The 23,957-nt window shown below is 40.1% G+C and overlaps 3 protein-coding genes and 1 long non-coding RNA gene across 6 annotated transcripts; 2 read left to right on the top strand and 2 right to left on the bottom strand.

Moving 5' to 3' along the window:
• Positions 1-536: 536 nt before the first annotated feature.
• LOC307021461 lies at positions 537-1,041 on the bottom strand. The gene is made up of 2 exons (XR_013803158.1): positions 905-1,041; positions 537-684 (listed from the first exon to the last, which is right to left on the bottom strand). It is a non-coding gene; the product is annotated as an uncharacterized lncRNA (long non-coding RNA).
• A 2,124-nt stretch (positions 1,042-3,165) lies between these two features.
• On the bottom strand, positions 3,166-16,987 carry LOC307021452 (uncharacterized protein). 3 transcript variants are annotated; one of them, XM_079653579.1, is made up of 5 exons: positions 16,866-16,987; positions 13,302-13,368; positions 11,257-11,401; positions 5,169-6,474; positions 3,166-4,907 (listed from the first exon to the last, which is right to left on the bottom strand). In XM_079653579.1, the coding sequence occupies exons 4-5, from the start codon at positions 6,105-6,107 to the stop codon at positions 4,884-4,886; spliced, it is 963 nt and encodes a 320-aa protein (XP_079509705.1). In that variant the 5' UTR covers positions 6,108-6,474; positions 11,257-11,401; positions 13,302-13,368; positions 16,866-16,987; the 3' UTR covers positions 3,166-4,883. The 3 variants fall into 3 exon arrangements, with proteins under 3 accessions (XP_079509705.1, XP_079509706.1, XP_079509704.1); XM_079653580.1 differs by lacking the exon at positions 16,866-16,987 and having other exon boundaries at positions 13,302-13,687; XM_079653578.1 differs by lacking the exons at positions 13,302-13,368; positions 16,866-16,987 and adding an exon at positions 12,085-12,665.
• Positions 14,453-18,396, top strand: pomca (proopiomelanocortin a). The gene is made up of 3 exons (XM_079653585.1): positions 14,453-14,610; positions 16,001-16,122; positions 16,943-18,396. The coding sequence occupies exons 2-3, from the start codon at positions 16,006-16,008 to the stop codon at positions 17,489-17,491; spliced, it is 666 nt and encodes a 221-aa protein (XP_079509711.1). The 5' UTR covers positions 14,453-14,610; positions 16,001-16,005; the 3' UTR covers positions 17,492-18,396.
• A 1,995-nt stretch (positions 18,397-20,391) lies between these two features.
• On the top strand, positions 20,392-23,698 carry edn1 (endothelin 1). The gene is made up of 5 exons (XM_079655466.1): positions 20,392-20,592; positions 20,829-20,979; positions 21,426-21,581; positions 21,784-21,885; positions 22,776-23,698. The coding sequence occupies exons 1-5, from the start codon at positions 20,532-20,534 to the stop codon at positions 22,915-22,917; spliced, it is 612 nt and encodes a 203-aa protein (XP_079511592.1). The 5' UTR covers positions 20,392-20,531; the 3' UTR covers positions 22,918-23,698.
• Positions 23,699-23,957: the final 259 nt, after the last annotated feature.

Genomic DNA, 23,957 nt, shown 5'->3' with positions numbered 1-23,957 from the left:
GCCGGAGCTGGTGAAGGAGCGTGGGGGTCGGGGGCTTGAGGCAATTCTTGCCTCAATGCGACTGAGCAGAGACCAGCAAGCTGCCATCCAGACAGCCACCGTAGGACAGCGGACAAATCCTCAGTGGCAGTTACACAGGCAGGGCAGGTTGACAGCCAGCAATTTTGGTGCTGTGCTGAGGTCGGGACTTTCATCCACTCCATGCGCGTTCCTCATGAAGAGGGTGCTTGGGGGGTACAATTTAGACGGAGTCATGGCTGTCAACTGGGGAGTTGTAAACGAGGTGTGTTTGGCCAGTGTGTTTGGCCTTTTAAGTGTGACACATATGTAGTGATAAATGCTTCACCTGACCACTGTTCCTAAATAAAAAAAGTTTTCTGCATCGTCAGTCATTTTTTCCAAATAATTACCAATATTTCACAAATTCTTCATGTCAACTTAAGAGCACAGCTGTATGTTGGGTGTCAGCTTTGCTTGGTTCATCTTACTGGGGGGCAGCTACATGGATGTCGGTGCAGTCCACAATCATTTTGCAGTTGAAGGCAGAATGAATTTATTATTGACTCAGAATGAAGCACAACTTCATGTCATACAATACATTGACTTTATTTGTAACTGTGTAAAAAAATAAAGCATTTATTAGCAAGCAGGACCTGCAGGAACAGAGAACGGTGATGGATGGAGCTGGGAAGAGAGAAGAATAAAGAAAACAGATCAACTTTATTATCGGATATTAAAAATTCAATTTCAAAACAAGTTGCCGCTCCTACAGTTTTCTAGTATGTAAAGATGATTTCACATGACCTATGCAAAATATCACAATCAATACATGTGTCTCTCTGGGGGGTGCATTGTGCCTTTGATGTATATAAATAATATACCATAACCAAATACTATTATGTACAGTGGAAATCAGGTTGCCAGAGCAGGTCAGTCCAGTGTGCATGTTCCTCAGGGTCTCAGCAGTTACAGGTGAGGTAAAGAAAATAAAAGAGAAAAAGGTCAGTAACAACACTTTAAAGTAACAACACTGAATAATTATCTATTTTAATAATTTTCTCTCAGTAATCACTCAACTACTGTCTTTCCAACCAACAGATTGACTCACCCTCACTGTCATCACAATGAAACACGTCCAGAAGAATGTCATGCAAAGCTCCCTGCCTGCCTGCCTTCCTTCGACTCTCCCTGAACTGCTTCCTTAGCACCCGGTGGAGGGCGCAGTAGGCCACTCTTCAAATGTTTCACGAAATACTTACGATGATGACTACTCTTACTGTTTAACATTTTGGTGTACTTCATGTAATAAAATAATAACTTAATGGTAAGGCTACTAAAAATGACAAGGCTAAGTAATGTAATGCTAACTAACGTGCTCGCTACTCGTCGCTACTAGCTAGGTAGCTAACTTGACTATGTTCCATGCACAACATGTATATTACCTATGATATTACCTGATATGTCTGATCCAGCGACTCCTGGTCCTTTCATAAGACGGGAAGCGATAGAACGAGCAAGTGGTATGATCACTTTTGTGATTACAACATGGTACAAAGCACACAGGCATCTTGTAAAAGTAAATTTATTGGAGCAATCTCTTATATTTATTGGAGGGAATAAATCAGTTATGAAATCTTCTTCTTCGCTTTAATTACGAGTCGCAACCACTTGGAGCATTATCGCCTGTGACATCACATGCGCGACCCAGAATGGGATTTGGGATTTGTAGTCTTTGTAGTCGCGTATTTTTCATAGTCTTATATTTCAACAGTTTTACGACAAAATGTGACTTTTTTGACATGGAAATGATTGTTTAAGATTGACAAACATCATATTTGTAGTTCGTGGCACAATTCAAACGGGATCAAAAGATACGTTTTCTCTCTCCATTGAATTCAATGTATAATTTTTCGCTTCCGGGGTCCCATGGACCGGAAGTAGATGGGCGTGACTTCGCCTCTCTATAGCGTTTTTGTTTCATAATAACTTACTGCCAGAATGGTAGGCAAGGGTCAGAACAGACAGTTGACATTTAAGCAATAGCTCACGACAGGCCGTGGTATATGCTCATTATATCACAGCTTCGCGTCGGGCCGAACCACGCCCCTTAGCTGTGATATAATGAGCATATACCACGGCCTGAAGTGAGCTATTGCTTTTATAAAACGATTACCAAGTGTGGCAATATGAAAGAAAAATACACACTCTAATTGAAATAGTTTTTATTAGTAAATAATGATGTTCAAAATAAAATAGTCCCTCCTTTGCCTTCTGCAGAAAACATAGTGCAAGGTGGTTGCTATGCAACAACACTAACAGCAAGCGAACATAATTAGACAGAGAGCGTTGATCCATTATTTGGCTGTTTATTTACATTAATGTGTATGTTGCTGTTTATTGTGCAGCCACTGAAAACCTGTCCAGGATCAGTAGCATGGCTTACGTGGTCACTTGTATAGGTTGAGGTTGTTCGAGGCTGTTGCTTGGCGTGGCGAGAATATTGCTCCACTTTCTCCGGTCCCCGAGATTGGGCTTCCAGTAGCTCTGGAGAGAGCTTTCGCACCTGTGGCCACTAACGGTCATAATTTCTCTGCTTTGTTTCAAGACCCGCATCAGAAAGCTTTTGAATGGTGCTACTTTTCCAGTTGGTCTACCTGCTCTTCACGTAGCTCTGCATGTCGTAGTTTAGGTGCTTTTTTTTCTGGAGATAGGAACTGCTCAATCCACTCCTACATACTATAGTAAGACCCCCCCGGAGGTCGAAGTTAATCTTAAATGTTTCCATTTTATGCTTTGTAAGTTTGTTTCGTAACGGAAGAAATTTAAATATATTTATAAAACTGACAAGTCAAATCCAGCAATCTGATTGGTCGATAGCGTTTTTGCGGACCTCTTTGATTACAGATTTGAAAACATCGTTGCTTGCTTTAAAAGTAGCACAATTCATTATGTTAAACCTTCAAAAGTATCTAGATATCCCTGCCCTAATGCCAAAGGAACTGCACACTGAATATGTTTTGCCGTTTGATGTCTATGTCTGGACCGCTGCGTCAAAAAGGAGGGCTTCTGCCCCGTTACTTCTCCGCTGCTTTCTTGCTCCAGTATGTTTGCTTTTCAGACCAACGGTATACTGTTTTTCTCAGACGCGGAGGGATACTGACTTGTTGTGAAAAGTAACTTACAATTCTACCCGTGGTATACGCTCAGTATATCACGGCTAAGAACCAATCAGATTGCTTGATTTGACTTGTCCGTTTTATAATTATAAATATATGTTAGCTAACGTTCGCCAGCTAACGTTCACCAGCTAGCGTTCTCCAGCTGGCGTTCTCCAGCTAATGTTCGCCAGCTAACATTAGCTTAAAAACTATTTAGAGCTTTTCACAAATGTATAACAAATCATCAATGACGTTTTTTTAAAGCTAAAATAACGTTTATTTGGCAAGTAAAGGTGGATAAAACTGGTTACGTTAAGCAGAGTAATCGATTTCAGCATTTAAGTGGAAGGAACACAAAAGTATGTGTCCTCTAGTTAAGGGAAGAAAAGGGTAAATCACCTTTTTTCATTGTTGGTTTGTTTCCACACACACAACAATTATTATACCAGATCCAAGGTTGGAACGGGTCGTTTTTCAGACACTGTACCACTTATTGCCAAGCACTTCTATTGACAATGTATTAAAGGTTTAAAATGAAGGCAGCTGGTGTTTGTTTTTTTTTAAAAACTTAAAGAGAGGCTCCTCGTGGACACAGAGCATTGATAAAAAGATGTTCAACCTTTTCCCCGGTGGTCCATTAAACAAGTCAATCCCCTTCGGATTGATCACACGTCAGAGGCCCTGGACAAAGGGAAGATGCTGCAGCAGGTGAGTCTGGGTGTAACTGTACACTCTCACCCACATGTCTGAAGCCCCACTTCCAACCTCTGACAACATGTCGGTTTGGTGTTAATCTGTCTGATGCGTAGTTTGACATTTAACACGTAGAACGTTGGATGGAGATTTTCATGGTGTGTTTTGTGTGCCATTATGTCTTTGGAGTCTGCAGTCTCGACAGGGTTTTGGTGATTGAAGACAGGTTGAAGGTTGGGTTTGGCACACAAATAAACAACATTTGCATTATGAAACATCAGTCTAGATGTATTAGGAATGTGTTAACTGCCAATCCCAGACGCGTCAAATGTCAAAATTGTTGCCATTGACGTACAACGAAGAAATAAAATAAAAAAAACATAAAATGAAAGTAAAAATACATTAACTGAAATAAAGTGCAAAAGCAATTAGTATACAGAAATTGTCTTTAAAGATTTTAGAGGAAACTTTCCTCTCTTTTCAAAATCCATTGTCTTAAAATGTTACATTCCTATTCCTTAAATAAAGTTTTGATGAGAAAAACTGTTTTTTATATATTTTTTTATTAGATTTGTATGATCAAAAACTAAAATAAATACAGAACCTAAAGTTCTACAGCGAGAATACTGTTATTTTAGAGCTTTTTTCTAACATTTTCCAATCAAACAGGTTCAATGAAATGTTCTGTAGGAAACAATTACTCTGAAAACTTAAAATATAAAAATATTTGTCGAATTATAGTACAACTAATGAATACAGCATTTCATATTTAAACATCATACTTATAAACAGTAGAAACAAAAGTATTTTGAAACATTCTCAACTGAAAATAACTTAAAAATTACAAAATGGCAACATATGTTCACATTGTCAATTTGAAGGAGCAGTGTGCAGGATTTAGTATGTCTAACAATGTAGGTTCTAACCAATGGATAACTTGTTCACTCAGCCTCCTATCCCAAGTTTGTAGGAGAATGTATATTGGCTGCAAAAAACTTGAGGCCCAATCATGTTTCCTCTGTCCATTCTGCGCTACTGTAGACGTGGCAGTGCAACCTAGAGGACAAAAAGATCAGAATCAGAAACGGGTTTATTGCCAGGTAGGTTCACACGTATGAGGAATTTGACTAGGTGTCGTGGTGCATACATACAAATAAAAAACTAAAATAAAAAAAAGTACTATATTAAGAATACTGTAATAACAATATAGTAAGATAGCAATAAAATAAAGCAGTAATTTACATCGAAATAGAATGCAATAAATTATAGAATATAAAATATGTGCAGTAAGCAATATTTAAACATTGCATTATTTACCATCCTGTGATCTCCATTATGTAATGCATAGAGTCTGCGTTGTGGCTGAGGTAAAGTGTCAGTGGGGGGGGGGGTGGCGAGAGGTTTTGGTCCTGAGGTTCTGATCCTGATGGAGAGAGGTTTTCGTCCTGATGGAGAGAGGCTCTGGTCCTGAGGTTCTGGTCCTGATGGAGAGGGGTTCTGGTCCTGATGGAGAGAGGCTCTGGTCCTGAGGTTCTGGTCCTGATAGAGAGAGGTGCTGGTCCTGATGGAGAGAGGTTCTGGTCCTGATGGAGAGAGGTTCTGGTCCTGATGGAGAGAGGTTTTGGTCCTGATGGAGAGAGGCTCTAGTCCTGAGGTTCTGGTCCTGATGGAGAGAGGTTCTGGTCCTGATGGAGAGAGGTTTTTGGCCCTGATGGAGCGGAGCCTCCTGCAGGAGGGGAGGGGGGTGAACAGTTTGTGTCCAGGGTGGGAGGGGTCGGCCACTATCTTCCCTGCCCGCCTCAGGGTCCTGGAGGCATGCAGGTCGTGGAGGGATGGCAGATTGCAGCCGATCACCTTCTCTGCAGAGCGGATGACACGCTGCAGCCTGCCCTTATCCTTGGCTGTGGCTGCGGCGTACCAGATGGTGATGGAGGAGGTGAGGATGGACTCCGTGATGGAGGTGTAGAAGTTCACCATCATCGTCTTTGGCAGGTTGAATTTCTTCAGCTGCCTCAGGAAGAACATCCTCTGCTGGGCTTTTTTGATGAGGGAGCTGATGTTCTGCTCCCATTTGAGGTCCTGGGCGATGATGGTGCCCAGGAAGCGGAAAGACTCCACAGCAGTTACTGGGGAGTCACACAGAGTGATGGGGGCGGGTGGGGCTGCGTTCTTCCTAAAGTCCACAACCATCTCCACTGTCTTGAGAGCGTTGAGCTCCAGGTGGTTTTCCCCACACCAGGTCACCAGATGGTCCATCTCCCACCTGTAGGCAGACTCGTCCCCACCAGAGATGAGTCCGATGAGGGTGGTGTCGTCTGAACTTCAGGAGCGTGACAGACTGGTGACTGGAGGTGCAGCTGTTGGTGTACAGGGAGAAGAGCAGAGGGGAAAGAACGCAGCCTTGAGGGGAACCGGTGCTGATGGTCCGGGGGTCAGAGACGTGTTTCCCCAGCCTCACGTGCTGCTTCCTGTCAGACAGGAAGTCTGTGATCCACCTGCAGGTGGAGTCGGGCACGTGCAGCTGGGAGAGCTTGTCCTGCAGCAGAGCCGGGATGATGGTGTTGAAGGCAGAGCTAAAGTCCACAAACAGGATCCTGGCGTAGGTTCCTGCTGTGTCCAGGTGCTGGAGGAGGAAGTGAAGTGATAACTATTAGTAAACCATAATGATGGATGTTATTATCAGCAGCTGCCAATAGATCCCCTAAATCTTGTATGATGGACCTTTGACACACACACACACACACACACACACACACACACACACACACACACACACACACACACACACACACACACACACACACACACACACACACACACACACACACACACACACACACACACACACACACACACACACACACACACACACACACACACACACACACACACACACACACACACACACACACACACACACACACAATAAGTTTAGAAGGGGGGAACATAGCCTAACAACAGTTAGCTTTTATTAATTTTACCTCGAGCCAAACTTGTGAGACTTGTTTCTGAAGTCCCTTTGAATAAATAAAAAAATAAATAATTGAGCTTACCCTAAAACTAACCACTGGATTGCTTGTCTAACATGACCTGGTCCATAAATGAGGTAAAGGGCGGGAACAATCAAACGCACCCTCCCAGGCCCTGCGTGTTAGCGAAGTACAACTGGAATTTCGAAGAGGAAGATATGCTTGGTCAATTCTTAATAAAAAAGAAAAACCAACAAATTGAGCACTTGAGTTTTCATTAGCAGCGCCTAGCTACAGCTGCGGAGCTTCGGTCAATACCACTAATGGTCTATTTCCTTAAAATGATACATATCGCTGAATCTATATTTTCATCTTCAGGTGATGAAATCTGCATAATGTCCCTGTACAATAAGATTCGAGCATTTTGTAATCCAGTGAGGAAATTCAAGACCAGTAAATATTGATTGATTAAACAACACTAAATAAAATGTTAGTGTTTCCTCAAAGACAAAACAATTGTCTGATGATCTTTGTTGAACAAGGTCTGATTGTCCTGTACATGTACAATGTGGGGTATTTTTAAATACTTTACTAAACCACATTCAATATAGAGAACCACAGTGACGCGTCGTAAAACCCGGAAGTAAACTTCTTCCGGTTCCTTCTTGAAAAACCAATGCAAATTCTCCATAGGATTTTGGAAAATAGCTCGAAATAAGGTCTGTGGTTGACACACATTTAAGAGAGGGATCACGTTTTGTTCAGCCGGATAATCTCCACATGTCAACCCTACTAATTTTTGAATCATAAATCTAGTCGCCAGAAGCAAAATGCTAACGTTATGCTATAAACGAACTACAAGCCAGTACAGCAGCAGGGTCGCACGACTTCAACGTCACGCCAATTTAAGATCGTTTCAACTGACTTGCACTGAAACTGCACTTTGAACACTTTAAATATATTAACATTTTAAACTGTATACCCCGGTTATCTAGGCCCTTTTTGTTTTGTTTAATGTGTACCACGTTTATCTAGGCCCTTTTTCTTTTGTTTTATGTATACATGTCACACTGTGGGAAACGATATTTCGATATTTCTGGATGTTTAACACATGTCGAATTTTTGACAATAAAGCTGAATTTGACTTTCGCATGCTTGCATATTTTAACAAAGCTTTTCATTTTAGCCACACTGAATTTAACTAGAAGTCATGGCTGTGTCAATTACCAGTCTGATATCGTTTTACAAAGATGAGAAGAGCGTAGATAGAGGAGAGAACCACTACAAGTCAGGACACGTAACAGTGCTGCCTAGATGAAGGTGTGCTTACCGGTGTTGTCAGGGCTAGCATGAGGGACAAGGTTTATAGTGTCGGTGAGTAGTGATAGCAAGAGTACCGTTAACCTAGAGTTAATTTATTCACATTAATTCCCATCAACAAATCAATTGTATGTGTCACATGAAATCTTTATTAGGCAAGGCAAGTTTATTTATATAGCACTTTTCAACACAAGGCAATTCAAAGTGCTTTACAAAAAATGAAAGACATTAAGAAAATGGCATTTAAAATCAGTCATTAAAAAGAAAAGCTAATAAAATAAACATTAAAAGAAAAAATACATGGATAAAAGTTACAGTGCACTCTAAGATATGAATAGTTCAATTAAAAGCAGCGACAAAAAGAAAAGTCTTCAGCCTGGATTTAAAAGTAGTAAGAGTTGCAGCGGACCTGCAGGTTTCTGGGAGTTTGTTCCAGATGTTTGGAGCATAATAACTGAACGCTGCTTTACCATGTTTAGTTCTGACTCTGGGGACAGAAAGCTGACCAGTCCCTGAAGACCTGAGAGATCTGGATGGTTCATAATTTAGCAGGAGGTCAGAAATGTATTTTGGTCCTAAACCATTCAGTGCTTTATAAACAGCAGCAGTATTTTGAAATCTATTCTTTGACACACAGGAAGCCAGTGTAAAGACTTCAGAACTGGAGCGATGTGATCCACTTTCTTAGTGTTAGTGAGGACTCGAGCAGCGGTGTTCTGAATCAGCTGCAGCTTTCTAATAGATTTTTTAGTGAGACCTGTGAAGACACCATTGCAGTAGTCCAGTCTACTGAAGATAAAAGCATGGACACGTTTTTCCAAATCCTGCTGTGACATTAGTCTTTTAATCCTAGATATGTTCTTTAGGTGATAGTAAGCTGATTTAGTAACTGTTTTAATGTGACTGTTGAAACCAATAACTAATTTAACCCGCTCACAAGAGAGCCCACCTCCGAAGATCGTGACTGGCTGAGGGACAGACTCGGGGGCAGGTTTTCAGGAATCTCTTGGCTTCTCTCCCCCGAGCCAGAAGAGGAACACTGCAGCTTGGAAACACTTACTGTTCCTGAAATTATCAAATCTGTTGGGCATCAGGGACCTGAGGCAATTGTGGCAAGCATGGCATTGTCTGAGGAGCAACAGAGGGCAATTCAGGTGGCTACCACTGGTCAGCGAACCAACCCAAACTGGCATTTGTTCAGGAAAGGAAGGTTGACTGCCAGCAACTTTGGAGCTGTCCTGAGGTCAAAGCGTGTGACTGCTTCCTTTATTGCCAGGGTGCTAGGGCAACAACAGGCCCTTGATGGTGTTTTGTCTGTACAGTGGGGGACTATGAATGAATGTGAGGGCGTCAGGGCATTCACCACTGCAACCCAGATGCAGGTCCATGAGTCAGATTTGTGGCTCTCCCTATCAGGATTGTTGGGGGCATCTCCAGATGGTCTGGTAGGGTCTTCCGCTGTGCTGGAGGTAAAGTTTCCCTACGGAGCCAGGGAAATGACAATTAGTGAAGCATTGCAAATCAAGGGCTTCTGTGTCAGTAAGGAAGGAGAAACATTCAGCCTGCGTAAGGAACATCCTTACTGGCACCAAGTGCAAGGTCAGCTTCACCTCACTGCAAGAAAGAAGAAGAAATAAAAAAATTGTGAATCTTTTTTAATTTACATTTACTCGCCTTTGCAATGTTGTGGTTGTTAGTGTTAGGTTTCCTGTCAGCTCGTCTGTTGGGAAGATATAAAATATTAGTTTCATGGAAGTCACACCGTCACATATACTGTAAGAGCATTAAGACATACAGTACATAGGCTAAAACAAAACATCTAAAGATATAACCTTGCACTTTGATAAGTCTCGGGAACATTTTCACTATTTAGACATTTTTATAGATGAAAATTGAACTAAAGAAATAAATGGTAGATTAATCCATATTGAAAATAGGTGTCAGCTGCTACACTAATTATAATAGTTATATTTCTTAATGAATTAAGATAAGATATTACTGTATTGATCCCAATTTGGGAAATGTTTGTGTTGCAGCAGCATAACAAGAAAAACAATATATAAGTTATTATATATACAAAAGTATGTGAGGGATGGAATATTAAATTGAATATAAATGTAAAATGTACATGTGATTTTACTTCCAAGAGAAGCTATGGAGCAGAGAGTTCTCTGCCAGCCAGAGGTGATTTGTTATTAGTTCAATATGTCAAACTGATTTCCCTGACTACAGTCTTTAGTTACATGGTGAAACGTTATGCTGCTTGTACTAATTAGACTTATCATATAAACCACGCAGGTTTTAATAGGATGTATTCATTATGTTGACTTATGTTGCGGTCTTTTCAGCAGCGCCATCTCTAAAACGGCGATACAGTCACTACCCATCATTTACATTTCACCGTGACATGGACAAAAATGTAACGTCAGCTTACCTCATGGCACGAATCCAGACTCTCCTTTGGAAAACATCGGCCGGGAAACGATAGAACAAGCACGTTTCATGCGAAGACCTGTGGCTGCAACCCGGAGCAAAGCAACAAACCATTGCGTAATTAACTATTAGCGCTAGCTTTAGTTAACGAAACGAACTGCCGAGTAAAATTGGAAAACACTGGTAATTAATTATTCTATAATTTGTAAAACTACGGTGTTAAAAACGACAATTTCAAAAATGCAGATTCTAATGGTCAGATATAGATATACAGATACTAAAGATAGGTAGGTACTTTCTTTCAAGCAGAACACAGGGGAAAACAAACTTAGCGGGAGTGTTTACGTGTTCGGCGTAATGACGTAAAACGGCCTCGACAATTTCTGTAGTCCTATTCAGCGACTCGGTAACAACCATCGTTTTTCAGACACGTAAACTCTTCAAAAATCCCCAGTGGGGTCACTGCTGACGTATTTAATGTCGTAGAACAAAACGTGATTTATCTCTTAAATTTGTGTCAACCACAGACCTTATTTCGAGCTATTTTCCAAAACCCTATGGAAAAAATGCATTGCTTTTTGAGGAAGGAACCGGAAGTGCTAAAAATGCTAACTTACTTCCGGGTTTTACGACGCGTCACTGCAGTTCTCTATTATGTTAGACACAAGTTAGTTATTACTCACATATCAAAGTATTTTCATCTGCAAGATGGAATAATAGCTGGGTGCTGCCTGGAGAGACTGATGAGGGACACAGGCTGCCGTCAGAAGCTTTCCACGCAAAGCCATCACATCATCTCTTCCATAGTCTTCACTGTCCACTGGTGCTCTGTCAAAAGAGTGAACATCACAGCTGTCATGCTAAACCCTTTGTAACACAACATACAACCAACATGTGTCAAAAGTAACCCGAATTAATTTTAATAGTAAATATCTTTGCAATACATTACTTTAACCAAATTTTTTTCAAAAATAATTATTTTAGCATTGATTTGGACCAAGCATGTATGATGTAGTAATGCAAAAAGTATTTTGGTTCACACAGTGTGACATTAGCTAGTCATGTTAGCTTGTAATAGCCGAACATTAACGGTTAGCTGTTTATTCAATGCTAGCTGTTTGCTACTGAACATTAACAAACTGGATTCCGCAGTAAGAAATCTGTGAAACTTTACATTAAACTTGGCGACAACGCTGTGACACCCCGCTGCATGTTTATGTGTAATTCTCCCGTGTTGGAGACGAGAGGGTGAGGGGCAGCACTGCAATAAACTGTAAGCTAACGTTAGCAGCCACATGTTAAGCCAGGTTTCCCGGGCGCAACATCTTGCAAGAAACAGCATCTCAGGGCTTCTTAACATTTAACAACCTATTAATGATGCATACCAACTTCACGGGAAGAAACTCAGCTAATTAGAAGAAGAAACGTAACCTTAAATAAAAAAATAAAACATTCACAAACAAAGGATTATCTAAATACATGTTTAACTCCATTACAGTTGCAGGACTCACCAGATCTCAAGTCTTCTGTTCTTTGTTGACGTTCATATTTAACGTCTATGTAAAACGATCCCGATATTAATCCATAAACTCCTACAGTAGACTTAAGACAGCTGTAGCTCCGCAGGAGGAGACCATAGGAGGAGACCTGCTCCAACTGACGCGGAAGTTTCAAATGTGAACGGCAGGCGCGGACAGTTCTCATTGGCAGGTTTCTTCGATTACGTTTATATTAACCAATCAGGAGTGTTGTGGACTCATTCCAAACATGCCTGACTTGTCTGCCGTGTTATGTCTGAATTCTATTTCAAGTGCCGTAGCTCTGGCTGTCGGCCAGAATCCGAAAACCATACATTATACTGTAAAACTAAGGCTTATTACTGTATATTGACCAATGGAAAAAAAACACAGCAACAGAACACAAATAAAACAAGGATAACTGTGACTTATTGTTGAGTAAATAACAGTGTGTGTTTCAAACCTTGGTCCTCCCTGCAGAGATTTCTCCACTTTCTATGATTTTTATTTTTTTTAAGGATATTATCAACTGTAGATGTTTACAATATAGTAAGTTAGGAATTTAATGAAAACATATTTATTTACTTTTGTTTCAACATTGGATATTTTGTGTTTGTGGTGGATTCAATAGAATATTGAGAAATGATTTATGTTAGAGATAATACTTTTTATTTTACGTACATCTGCATGTATTTTCTGAAAGTGTAAAAATACTGTAAATATTATATAGTACATTTCCTGTTAAAAAGGAAATAAACGTTATTTGTTGTCATTGTCAAAATACTTAAAATAATGTTTTGGGTTGTTAATTTATAGTTAATATCTGTCATTTTACAGGTTTTTGCAAGTTATTTAAAAAAAAAAAGATGTTTACTATAAACATTTACAGTTATTTCCTGTAAAATTACGATCTTTTTTTACATTGTACCCTAAATGTTTTTCTTGCCTTACAGAATTAATGTTGGTGCCTAAACCTACGCAATTCTCTCACATCGTTATTCACTTGGTAATATTGTGCGTTTCTGCATTTGAGGCTCATGTGAAACTTTTCTAAGATTTTTTTTAACTGCCAAATAAAGATTTCATTTAAACAGACTAATGCGTTTAAGCTATTATGCTAGCCGCACTGCCAGGCTTTAAGCTAAATGCTAACATTAGCATACTCACAATAATAAGGCTTGAATTTTGATGTGTATTGGTTTAATCCTCACCATGTACAACATCTGCCATGGGGGTGAGTCCAGCTGGAGGGAATGGACTATCAGGTGCAGGTTCAGGCTGAAGATGAAAGGGTTGACAGAGGTTTACAGAGTTCAATACAGTTTCTGTTTCAGATGTTACATTCTGTCCAGGAGCAGGGGGTGGTATAAATACTGGGACACTAATAAGGGAAATGGAGAAGCAGGTGAACGGTAATGTCAAGAGACAAGAATGGCAGGAATGGTTGGATGTTGGAGTCTGGTCATTGGGAAAGCTGGAAAAGACTGAGTGCGTCTGTTTGACCGGTAGAGAATGGCAATGAGAACGCCTTGTCTCCATTTGTGTTCCTCTTTTTGCAGTCTGGATTTAACCTCGTATGTGTTGACTTTTGAATGTTTGAGGCAGATTGTATTTAATTATGTGAACTTCTTCTGGAATTAGCTAATTAGCTAACAAGATATGTACAGTATATGATACAATTCAGACTTGTTGTCAAATCACATTCTTCTTTAATGGAACTGTTACACCAGTTCACAGATTTGAGTCATGTTATTTTGTTAACATGTATGATTAGTACAGCCTACACCACCTAAATCAAAGAAAACAAAGTGCCTGGACAGTGAAATACTCACAAAGCACATTACATCTCTGCTGTGGCCTTTCTTTCCATCCGTAAAGATACAGTATACATTTCCTATTGTTGAACCGTAGGAAGCGTATTCCTCAACTATAGAGAGTTACAGGTAGAAAATACACTATGTGGTAACAATAGGGAACAGATGTGAGGAAGGAAGCCTTTACTTAAAGTGTGTTTAGAGCATTAAAACCTGTCACTCAGCCTGAACCAAAAAGAAAAAAAACTCTAATACTTTTTACTATGTTGAAATTAATTCACCCTTTATTTTAAACAATGGGATTTCATTTTGATGTATCAATTGGCTAACCATGATATCATTTTCTAAACAAAATATTGACACAAATATATTTAGTCTCTGCCTTAATAAATTAGTTTACTCTTAAATGAAAATGAAATAAATCGGTAAAGATACATTTTAAGTTACTTGATGATGTTGTTGTGTGGTCGGGGGAACCGGAGGTATAATATGTCAGTACAACGTCATCTGTGAGAGTTTGTGTGTGTGTTTGTGTGTGTGTGTGTGTGTGTGTGTGTGTGTGTGTGCGTGCGTGCGTGCGTGCGTGCGCGCGCGTCCTTGGCTGACAGGATATAAAGTCTCCTGGTCAGATGGAGAGACAAAGGTAGAGGAACAACAGAAGTCTCTGCCCAACGAACGACAATCAGCAGCGAGAGAAGACAGCGTGGTGAGTATCTTCATTTTCTGTTCATATAATATTCATTTTAACCCCATTTTATCTGCTTTTTCAGGGTTTTCATTTTAAAAAACAATTAGGAAGAAATAATATTCAAATACACTTACCATTAAGAGCATAGGATGTGAAATAAAGGTACAAATTATATTTACTTTATATGTCAAATCCAGTCACAAACTTAAAATGTTTTTAAAACAATAACTCAACAGGAAAAATGATTTTGATTTTGGAGGATCTAATCTTTGATCCGACAGTTTAAAATCTCTAATTTGTCATTTAAATTATTACAACTAAGTCATTTGTGATCTTTAAAAGAATACATTTTTGTGATTATAAAAGAACATTTATGGCTATGAAAAAGCAAATATTTCATGACAAATAAATGTTTAATTTTCTCATCTGAACAAAAGGAGGACACTGAAAGCTACCATACATAGGCAAATATTATTTATGAATGTATATTTAGAAAATACTACTATATTGTTATAACCTGGCATTTTCTTATGTTTTGTTTAAGGAGTGCTTTAAAATTAAGTTGTTAAATATATTTTTTTCATTACCAATATAAGTATTTGTAGGTATATTAGTTACTGGGTAACACTTTACGGTAAGGGTACATGAATCATCATGAATTCATGCATGACTTAATGCATGAAAAAGCATAAATTAATTCACGTAGTACTCATGAACTATCAGTAATGTACAGGTATTAATGGTATCTCATGCATGACTTAATGCAGGAACAATACCTTAATTAATGATTAACTAAGCATGACTTTGTCATTACTTCATCATGATTGTGCCCCTTCAAATAAAGTGGTGCCCTGTTCCATCGTTTACACTGATAACTAACATATGATTAATGGTCAACACACTGAACAGGGTTGGGGTCAACACTTTGAATTCAACAGAATACATGCACTGCTATGACCGACCGACCGACCGACCGGGTCACCACTTTATTTGAAGGGGCACAAACATGATGAAGTAATGAAAAAGTCATGCTTAGTTAATCATGATTGCAACACTTTGCTGTGACTGCTCAGTTTTTAGGCCTGTCACTTTAACTGCAGATCTATATGAAGAACACATGAACATCATTAATAACTCAGAAGTCATGATGATTGAGATACCTTAGTTGATGCATTAATTAAGGTATTGTTCCTGCATTAAGTCATGCATGAGATACCATTAATACCTGTACATTACTGATAGTTCATGAGTACTACATGAATGAATTCATGCTTTTTCATGCATTAAGTCATGCATGAATTCATGATGATTCATGTGCCCTTACCGTAAAGTGTTACCGATTTTAATTTGACTGTATGCGTTGTAAAAGTGAGGTTTTTATTTAGTAATTTCTCTGATTGGCTGGCAGGGAAAATGTGTCCTGCGTGGTTATTAGCGGCTGTGGCGCTGGTGAGCGTGGCCAGAGGAGCTGTGAGTCAGTGCTGGGAACATCCGAGCTGTCAGGAGATCAACTCTGACAGGAGCATCATGGTACACACACACACACACACACACACACACACACACACACACACACACACACACACACACACACACACACACACACACACACACACACACACACACACACACACACACACACACACACACACACACACACACACACACACACACACACACACACACACACACACACACACACACACACACACACACACACACACACTAAAGTCTGTATAGTGCAATATATCTTTATTTGGATAATTAAATAACCAGTGTTGGAAGAAGTACTCAGATCCATTAATGGACTAAAACAAATATGGTCTAAAAATACTCCATTACAAGTCAAAGTTGTGATTTCATATGTAAGTAAAAGTACAAAAGTAAGCATCAAAATATACTTTAAGTAGAAGAAGTAAAAGTACTTGTTATGCAGAATGGATATTTCTCACAGTATTATATTACTATTTCATCCTGTTTTTATACATGTAAGAGTATTTTAGTATTGTAGATTGGAAACCTTACCAAATTAGGATACCGTGTAGTACAGTAGTGCATTACACTAAATCAGCATATCATGTGTTTTTTCTATGAACAAAGTAACTGTGAGTGTTAAATAAATGTTTTTTAAAAAGTACAATATTCACCTCTGAAATGTAGTGGAGTAGATAAGGTATAAAGTAGCATTAAATGGAAATACTCAATTGAAGTACAAATATGTACAAAAAAGTACAATACTTGAGTAAATGTTACTTTCCATCACTTGCAATTACCTTTATCCGGATGGAAGATGTTGCCATATCGCCCTTTCTTAAGACACAGTAAACTCTCCTCTCCTCTCCACCTGCAGGAGTGTATCCAGCTCTGTCACTCTGACCTCAGCGCCGAGGTGCCCGTCGACTCCCTCCTCCACCCTCCTCCTCCTCCGTCAGACCCTGTGTCCCTTGCTTCCCTATCCCTCTTATCCTCCACCTCCTTCCCCTCATCCCCTCAGGCCAAGCGCTCCTACTCCATGGAGCACTTCCGCTGGGGGAAGCCTGTTGGCCGGAAGCGCCGCCCGGTCAAAGTGTACACCTCCAATGGCGTGGAGGAGGAGTCAGCGGAGCTCTTCCCTGGGGAGATGAGGAGGAGGGAGCTGGCCAGCAGGATGATGGAGGCAGCAGAGGAGGGTGGGAAGGCCCAGGAGGAGGCAGAAGAGGACGAGGAGCTGGTCCCCGGGGACGTCCACGAGAAGAAAGACGGCACCTACAAGATGAGCCACTTCCGCTGGGGGGGCCCGCCGGCCGTCAAACGCTACGGCGGCTTCATGAAGAGCTGGGACGAGCGCAGCCAGAGGCCCCTGCTCACACTCTTCAAAAACGTCATCAACAAAGATGGACAGCAGGAGAGGGAGCAGTGAGGGGGGAGGAAAGGGAGGGAGGAGGTAGAGAGAGGACGGAAATAAACACACATTGATTGTCACTGCCTTCCGAAAAGACCCACTTTTCTGATTCCCTATCAGCAGGCAACCCTGTCTCCTAGAAATTACAATAATGCAACAATACGTTTTTTAATATCAATTCATCTGTGTCTTCATAATAGTTAGGTCTACAAAATGTCACACAGTCTAAATAGACCTTGTCAAATTTCTTATTGGGTCCAAAACCAAAACATATTCAGTTTGCAATTATATAAAACTGAAAATAGCAGTAAATGTGCACAATTGAGACTCTACAACTAGGAATCTTGTTTGCTCAGAACATATTTAAACAGGGATTTGACTGACACTAGTTCATTAATCTGGTGGAAACCCTGAGTCCTGCAAAGGCTCAGCTTCAGAGGCACTTTGGCACTAGGTGATTTAACAAAAATTATTAACAGATTTATTTTTTAAATAAGGTAATTTTTCCAAATAATTGAGACATATTTCTCCCTCCCTTTCATTAAGCGTTGTGTGTGACTTCACATACATGTTTTATAACATGTTGGCTGTTGTACAAAAGTCATTTAATGTAACGTCATTTCTAAGATACAGGGTGAGAATAAGAAGGCTTCGTTTGTCAGTGTCTTCTAAATCCGTTTGATTCATATGAGAGTTTGCTAGATGGTTGTTATTATTGTTGTCATGATTGAATGTTTACTCTCAGAAGGAAACATAATGTTCATCCCGCTGTCATTCTGCCTGTCAGTCACTTCACCGCAGGGACTGGAATAAGAGAGAGTCAGAAAGAGAAGAACATGTTTTATATATTGATTCATGTAAATAACTGTAAATCACATGAAAACATAAAGGGATTTGCAAGCAAAACACATGAGAGATGTTTCATTTACTATCTGTCGATCATGACTTTTACATGTGTGTAGTAGCATAACACGTCCACATGAGGGCAGCACCGGATTACAACTGCACGCACACATGAGAAGAAATCGAAATGGTTTTATTTTTGACTCTTGCATAAGAGTGTTTTCATACTTTGCGTCACTATAAGAATAGTAAGCCATTAATACTGAAATTATGAAATCCTTACCTGCCCCTGAGGCAAACTGTTTTCAACAAAGCCAGCAATATATCACTGGATTTATTCTTGTTGTTATATATATGAACATATAATATAATCTTTAAAAAAATAGGGGAGCTACTTCAAGTAAATAGTGTTTTAACTAATAGATAAAACCATAAAACGTACAAAGAAAACATATACCAATAGCTTTTTTCTGTATTTTGCATTTATTTCCTTAACAGAAATCTGGAGATTGGATAAAGCCAGGTTTCAAATTCTTGTTATATTTTGTTGACTTATTAAAGTGAACAGGAGTTATTCACAGAGAACATTTTCGAAAGATCATTGCATAACCCTTAAATAAGGAAGGAATAAATCAGAACATGTTATCAACAGTAAAAGAACAAGCCTCTAATTAAAAACCTTCCTGATATAGATAAGAATGAATGTTGAATTGTGTTGTAAGTGCTACTGATAGAAGTTGCACCTGTTATTCAGGAGCGATAACCATTCATACTCCTGGGTTAATAATTGGGGGTTCATTATTTTGCCCAAAGACATTAGCGGGCCATGGATTGAACCATCAACCTTTCAACGGAGGACAACAGCTCTACCTTCCCAGAGTCTGAATGTCTAATTAAGATGTGAATGCAGGATATCATGTTAGCATCTAATCAGGAAGTCAGATTGGGCAGCAAAAGTCTTGGGCGCGCTTGATTTATGGGCACTATGGATGTGGTAGATTACTGTAAGATCCGTGCATTTTTTATACCTTGTCACTATATAATGTAATATACTTGAAGTTTTTTTTAGCAACTTCCATGTGAAGCGGGCTCTGTCTCGAACACTTCAACCAGAACTCTCTATAATATATCCATGGTATGTGAGAGGCGAGCAATTGTCATTTGACTGAATATGCGCCATCTTTGGGTCCAGAGTTCAGTTCTTATTTCACATCCATGGTGTGAGTTTGTGTTGGGTCCATGTGTTTCCATTACAATAGCATTCATAATTGCAGCTCTAATCAAGCAATGTTCTGTGTAAATATCCAAATAGGCACATTTTCTGGTAATTGTACTGATGTTAACTCTTCACCTGGACTCTGCATCTTCTTTTCTCACCTGAGTACGAAATATTACAACCTCAAGCAACTGCTGCCACCCCTCCACACACTTGGTCACACAGGCCAATGTAAATGTTACCCTAACATATTCTTATAGAAAGAGAAGGATGCAAAAATAAACTTTGATTTCTTTATTCCAACTGTCCAATCCACCTCATCAAAGGGCTTCATCTATTTCAAATGTTTGCTTGAGTAGTTTTAAGCCACATATGAATTATTTCTACTTGAGTAATAGGATATGTTCTACTTTTAAATTTTGGTTAAGGTACAGTAACACCACTCAATATTTAGCCTAGAGTCCCTACACTTATCCTTTATAATATATAACTTCCACAGCTCATACCACAGCAGTGCTCTCCATTCAAACAGTGGCATTGATAGTGCTGCTGGCCTGCCGCCTGCTGCTCAGAGGTATAACTGCTGCTCAGACTCCCAAAGAGGAAGGCACAGGTCGCCCCCATCACAGTCGGATCCAAGGCATCTCAAAGCCCCGCTGCTTGGTCTACACTGCTGCTTATCAGCCGGCCGCTAACAAACAGATTTGTCTGGGAACAAGCCAAAGGAGTCAAGGACACAGCGGCCCTGCTGCAGGGGGGGGGGGGGGGGGGGAGAGAGAAGGGAGGAGGAGGGGGGGGGGGGGGTCTGGCAACTGAGAGTATAAAGTGAGGAGGCTGCGCTGGTGGAGCAGCACTGACACTGAGACACTGAGAACTCTGCGTCAATCTCCGAGGACGAGCACAAAAACACTTTGCGAAGGAGATACACTGGATATTTGTCCCCTTCTGGAGGATTATTCATTTTTGATAAATACTTTTGTTTTTAAAAAGCCTGCAAAAATGGATGTATACATTTTGATTTCCGTTTTGTCAATGATGCACTCCTGGACTTTCAGCGCAGGTAATTTTTGCGTAATTAGTTGTTTGTTTGTCTTGTGCTTTTCCATTTAACTATTTGTGCATATACACTAATACATATACTGTAGTAATATTTGGATTCAAATCATGTCAGTTAAACTATACCTCTGCACAGTAAAGCCAACGCATCTGCAATGTTTCTGTTATATGAATCGTCCTGACATAAGGTCAGCTTAATATCTGGTGTGCAGTGTTTTGATCACTTTGATTTCCTTACAGTGCTATCAGCTCCAGCTGCACAGACACCCTCCGCCTCCACCGACTCGCAGAAGCGCCATGTGCGGACCAAACGCTGCTCCTGCGCCACCTTCATGGACAACGAGTGTGTGTACTTCTGCCACCTGGACATCATCTGGGTCAACACTCCTGAGTAAGTCTACATTCACGGATTCCATACTTTCTCCAGCCGAATTAGCATAGAATCAGACGTTTTATTATCGGTAAAATGAGTAGCAATCGGCGAGTTTAGAAAGCAGTATTTCAGTCTTTTGGAACTTGGCTTGGAAACTGAAGGGTCGCCGGTTCAAGTCCCGATATGACCACTAGAACGTGCGGACTTGCATATGTATACTGTTTGTGCATGTGTTTAATCCGGGCTTTCTTTTAGCGCAATTAACATATTAGGCTATAAGAGTTTTAATCTAACTCTAAAAATCAAGTGCACCCTTTCCCTGTTAGCATATATATTTGAATACTTATTCAGAAAGCCAAATGATTATTTTTGACAGCTTAAACCCTAAACACAACGCTTTTAAGCTGAATAGTTTTGAACTTTAATTTCAGTTGATTAATTCTCATTCCTTCTTCTTCCTCCAGGCGCGTGGTTTCATACGGACTGGGCAACAACGGTCCCAGGAAGAGGCGCGCGGTCGCAGAATCCATAGCAACCAGCAGCGGACCCCTGCGCTGCAGGTGTGTCAATCAAAACGACGACACGTGTAGAAACTTCTGCGGGCTGGAAAACCTCCTCAGGTAGGCAAAGGCAATGTCATCTATTTTCAATACAGCTCCCGAAAAAACTATAATACTGCGAACACTCATCATATTTAATGTCAGGGTTACTAATCGCACGAGCGCTTGTTTCCAACACGTGAAAAAAAAAGTTCCGTGTCTTAAATGTAAAGTGTGGAAAGAGCCCGGGATGAATAAATGACATATGGTCTCTCTCCTGCAGGTCTGAAGCCTCCCTCACGGAGACTCTCCCCGCAGAGCGCGATGTTTGTGTCGGGCCGCAGTGTGAGCCCCGGCTGGCGGCAGTCACCGGGCGGATTAAAGGGTAAAACAACAGGCTATAGGATACCTAAAGTGTATTTGCTAAATAAGTACAAGTGGTAATTAGCCTACTACCACTCAGTAAATAGAGGACTCATTTAGATGTTTTACTTCAATAAAAGTCTGTTACAAGTAATACAAGTAGCCTATTGCATTTATTGTCTAGTAAAAGTTAAAAAAAAACAAGCATCAAAAAAGCACATCATTTAAAAAAGACCCCATTTCAGAATCATATTTTCTTATAACAAGTGACGCATTAATCGGTTTATAACTTAAATGTTGCAGCCTGTTAATGTGTACTGATTTTCATAATACTGCTGCAAAGCTTAACATCGGCCATAATAATATATTAACTTTTTGCAAAAAAAAGCTTTAAATCAAATACAGTGGCGTAAACAAATGTGTGCCTTTTAGATGTATAAAGTAAACTTCTAAATTGTGATTTGATAAAGTACAGTACTTGAGTAAATGTACACGGTTACATTCCAACACTGATCGCAGTGTACATATTTTTTGCCTGAGAGATGTCATCACTTGGAATTTTGAGAATAACCCTCAAGCAAGGAATTCCCAGCTTGACAAGCACAACAATAAATTCCACCTAACCTCTCAGACTGTGTGGAATTTAATGCACCACGCTCTGTATCTCAACATGAGAGTAATACAGAGATACACTCTGAGCAGCATGTGCCATCATGTCTGAAACTCGCCTCTCAAAGTTTGCGGCGCCATCCGTCTGTACTTCCTGACACATTCATAATTCTTCATAAAATTGTGACACTTAGCAGTTTAAATATGAGTGACAGCTCAAATCCACCCTGCTAGGTTGACTTTTTCCATAAGCTGAGGGATCGATGGTTCAGATGTCTGACTGTTATCTGTCTTTGTTTACAGGATGAGGAAAAGAAACAATAAGAAATGGGTGTCGCCTCTAGCCATCAGGTCTGCCCTCAAAACACGTCTGCTGCTGGAGAAGTGGAGGGTGAGAGAGCACCACAGGGGGAGAACCTGGGAGGGAGAGAGCAGGGCCTCCTAAACACCACAGACCCTCCTCCGCACCTTGTCCTACAGAGGGGGAAAAGGATTCCCAATTCTAAAGCCAGTGGAAGACAATGAAGAGCCCAAAGAGGTTCGAAGATAGTTCTCTTCGTGGTGCCAGAGCAGAGAACTTTTCTCTACTCAGTGGCGCTTCGTCAGACAGATGAACGAGGTCAGAGACAATACAGGGAGTTCAAGAGAAAGAAGAGAAGCGGACGGATAAATCAATGATATTCATTGATCGTGTTGCTGTCACGGTCACTCCTTCAAAACCTGATCAAATAGCATTTCAACTGGAAGGATCTAACAGGAATCCCTCTGTTACACTGAGTCAGAATCACTGCTGTGTATGGACCAAAGCAGTCCTGCTCATTATACTCCACAATGCCATTATACAGTTGCAATAACAGGTTATTACGCCTACATAGAAGGGATTATGTGACTTGACATTTTTTCACCGACTGAAACTATTTAGTGCCTTTACGTAACAGGTCATCTCCTGCCTGCCAGGTCTTTAGCTGTGAAGTGCAGTAGCTGCTGGGAGTCTTTCATGCTCATGTTATCTAGGATTTCTATACATGTCATAATTTAAATATTTTTCACGACATATATGTTCTATTTATTTATTATTTTGTACACATTGCAATGTGATTGCCATGTTGGTACGTCACATGTTCCGGTTTGTCATTTCTGTGAAATGTTTTGTCATCGAGGTGCCAAATATTGGCCAAATTTACACAATTTTGTAAAAATAAATACTTATTTAAGAAAACTTTTGATCAAGTCTATCATCATTATTGTTTACATGCTGTCTTGTGTTGTATGTGGCATGGATTTGACCTTTGAAGCTATGATAGTTCACTGACTCAAATTGAAGATAATTACTCTAAAACAGGGAACTGAGTGCCAACATCTTCTGTGAACATAGAGTGTAACAAAAGCAGTCTGTGTTCAGTGTTGGAGGTTTTTAAGTTGGTAAATAAAACGCAAAAAGGAAAAGTGAAAGATGAATGAGGGAAACAAAGTTTTGATGGACGG

The sequence above is a fragment of the Notothenia rossii genome (assembly GCF_949606895.1).
Source record: "Notothenia rossii genome assembly, chromosome: 10".
Lineage (NCBI taxonomy): Eukaryota > Metazoa > Chordata > Actinopteri > Perciformes > Nototheniidae > Notothenia > Notothenia rossii.
The sequence above is the reverse complement of the archived record's forward strand: the minus strand, read 5'-3'. Positions and strand labels throughout refer to the sequence as shown.

Coding starts and splice junctions, on each gene's coding strand:
- LOC307021452 (XM_079653579.1), bottom strand. CDS start 6,107: ATGGACCATCTGGTGACCTGGTGTGGGGAAAACCACCTGGAGCTCAAC. Junction 4,908..5,168: donor ATAATGGAGATCACAGGATG/GTAAATAATGCA, acceptor TTTGTCCTCTAG/GTTGCACTGCCACGTCTACA.
- pomca (XM_079653585.1), top strand. CDS start 16,006: ATGTGTCCTGCGTGGTTATTAGCGGCTGTGGCGCTGGTGAGCGTGGCC. Junction 16,123..16,942: donor ACTCTGACAGGAGCATCATG/GTACACACACAC, acceptor CTCCACCTGCAG/GAGTGTATCCAGCTCTGTCA.
- edn1 (XM_079655466.1), top strand. CDS start 20,532: ATGGATGTATACATTTTGATTTCCGTTTTGTCAATGATGCACTCCTGG. Junction 20,980..21,425: donor ATCTGGGTCAACACTCCTGA/GTAAGTCTACAT, acceptor TTCTTCCTCCAG/GCGCGTGGTTTCATACGGAC. Junction 21,886..22,775: donor GTCACCGGGCGGATTAAAGG/GTAAAACAACAG, acceptor CTTTGTTTACAG/GATGAGGAAAAGAAACAATA.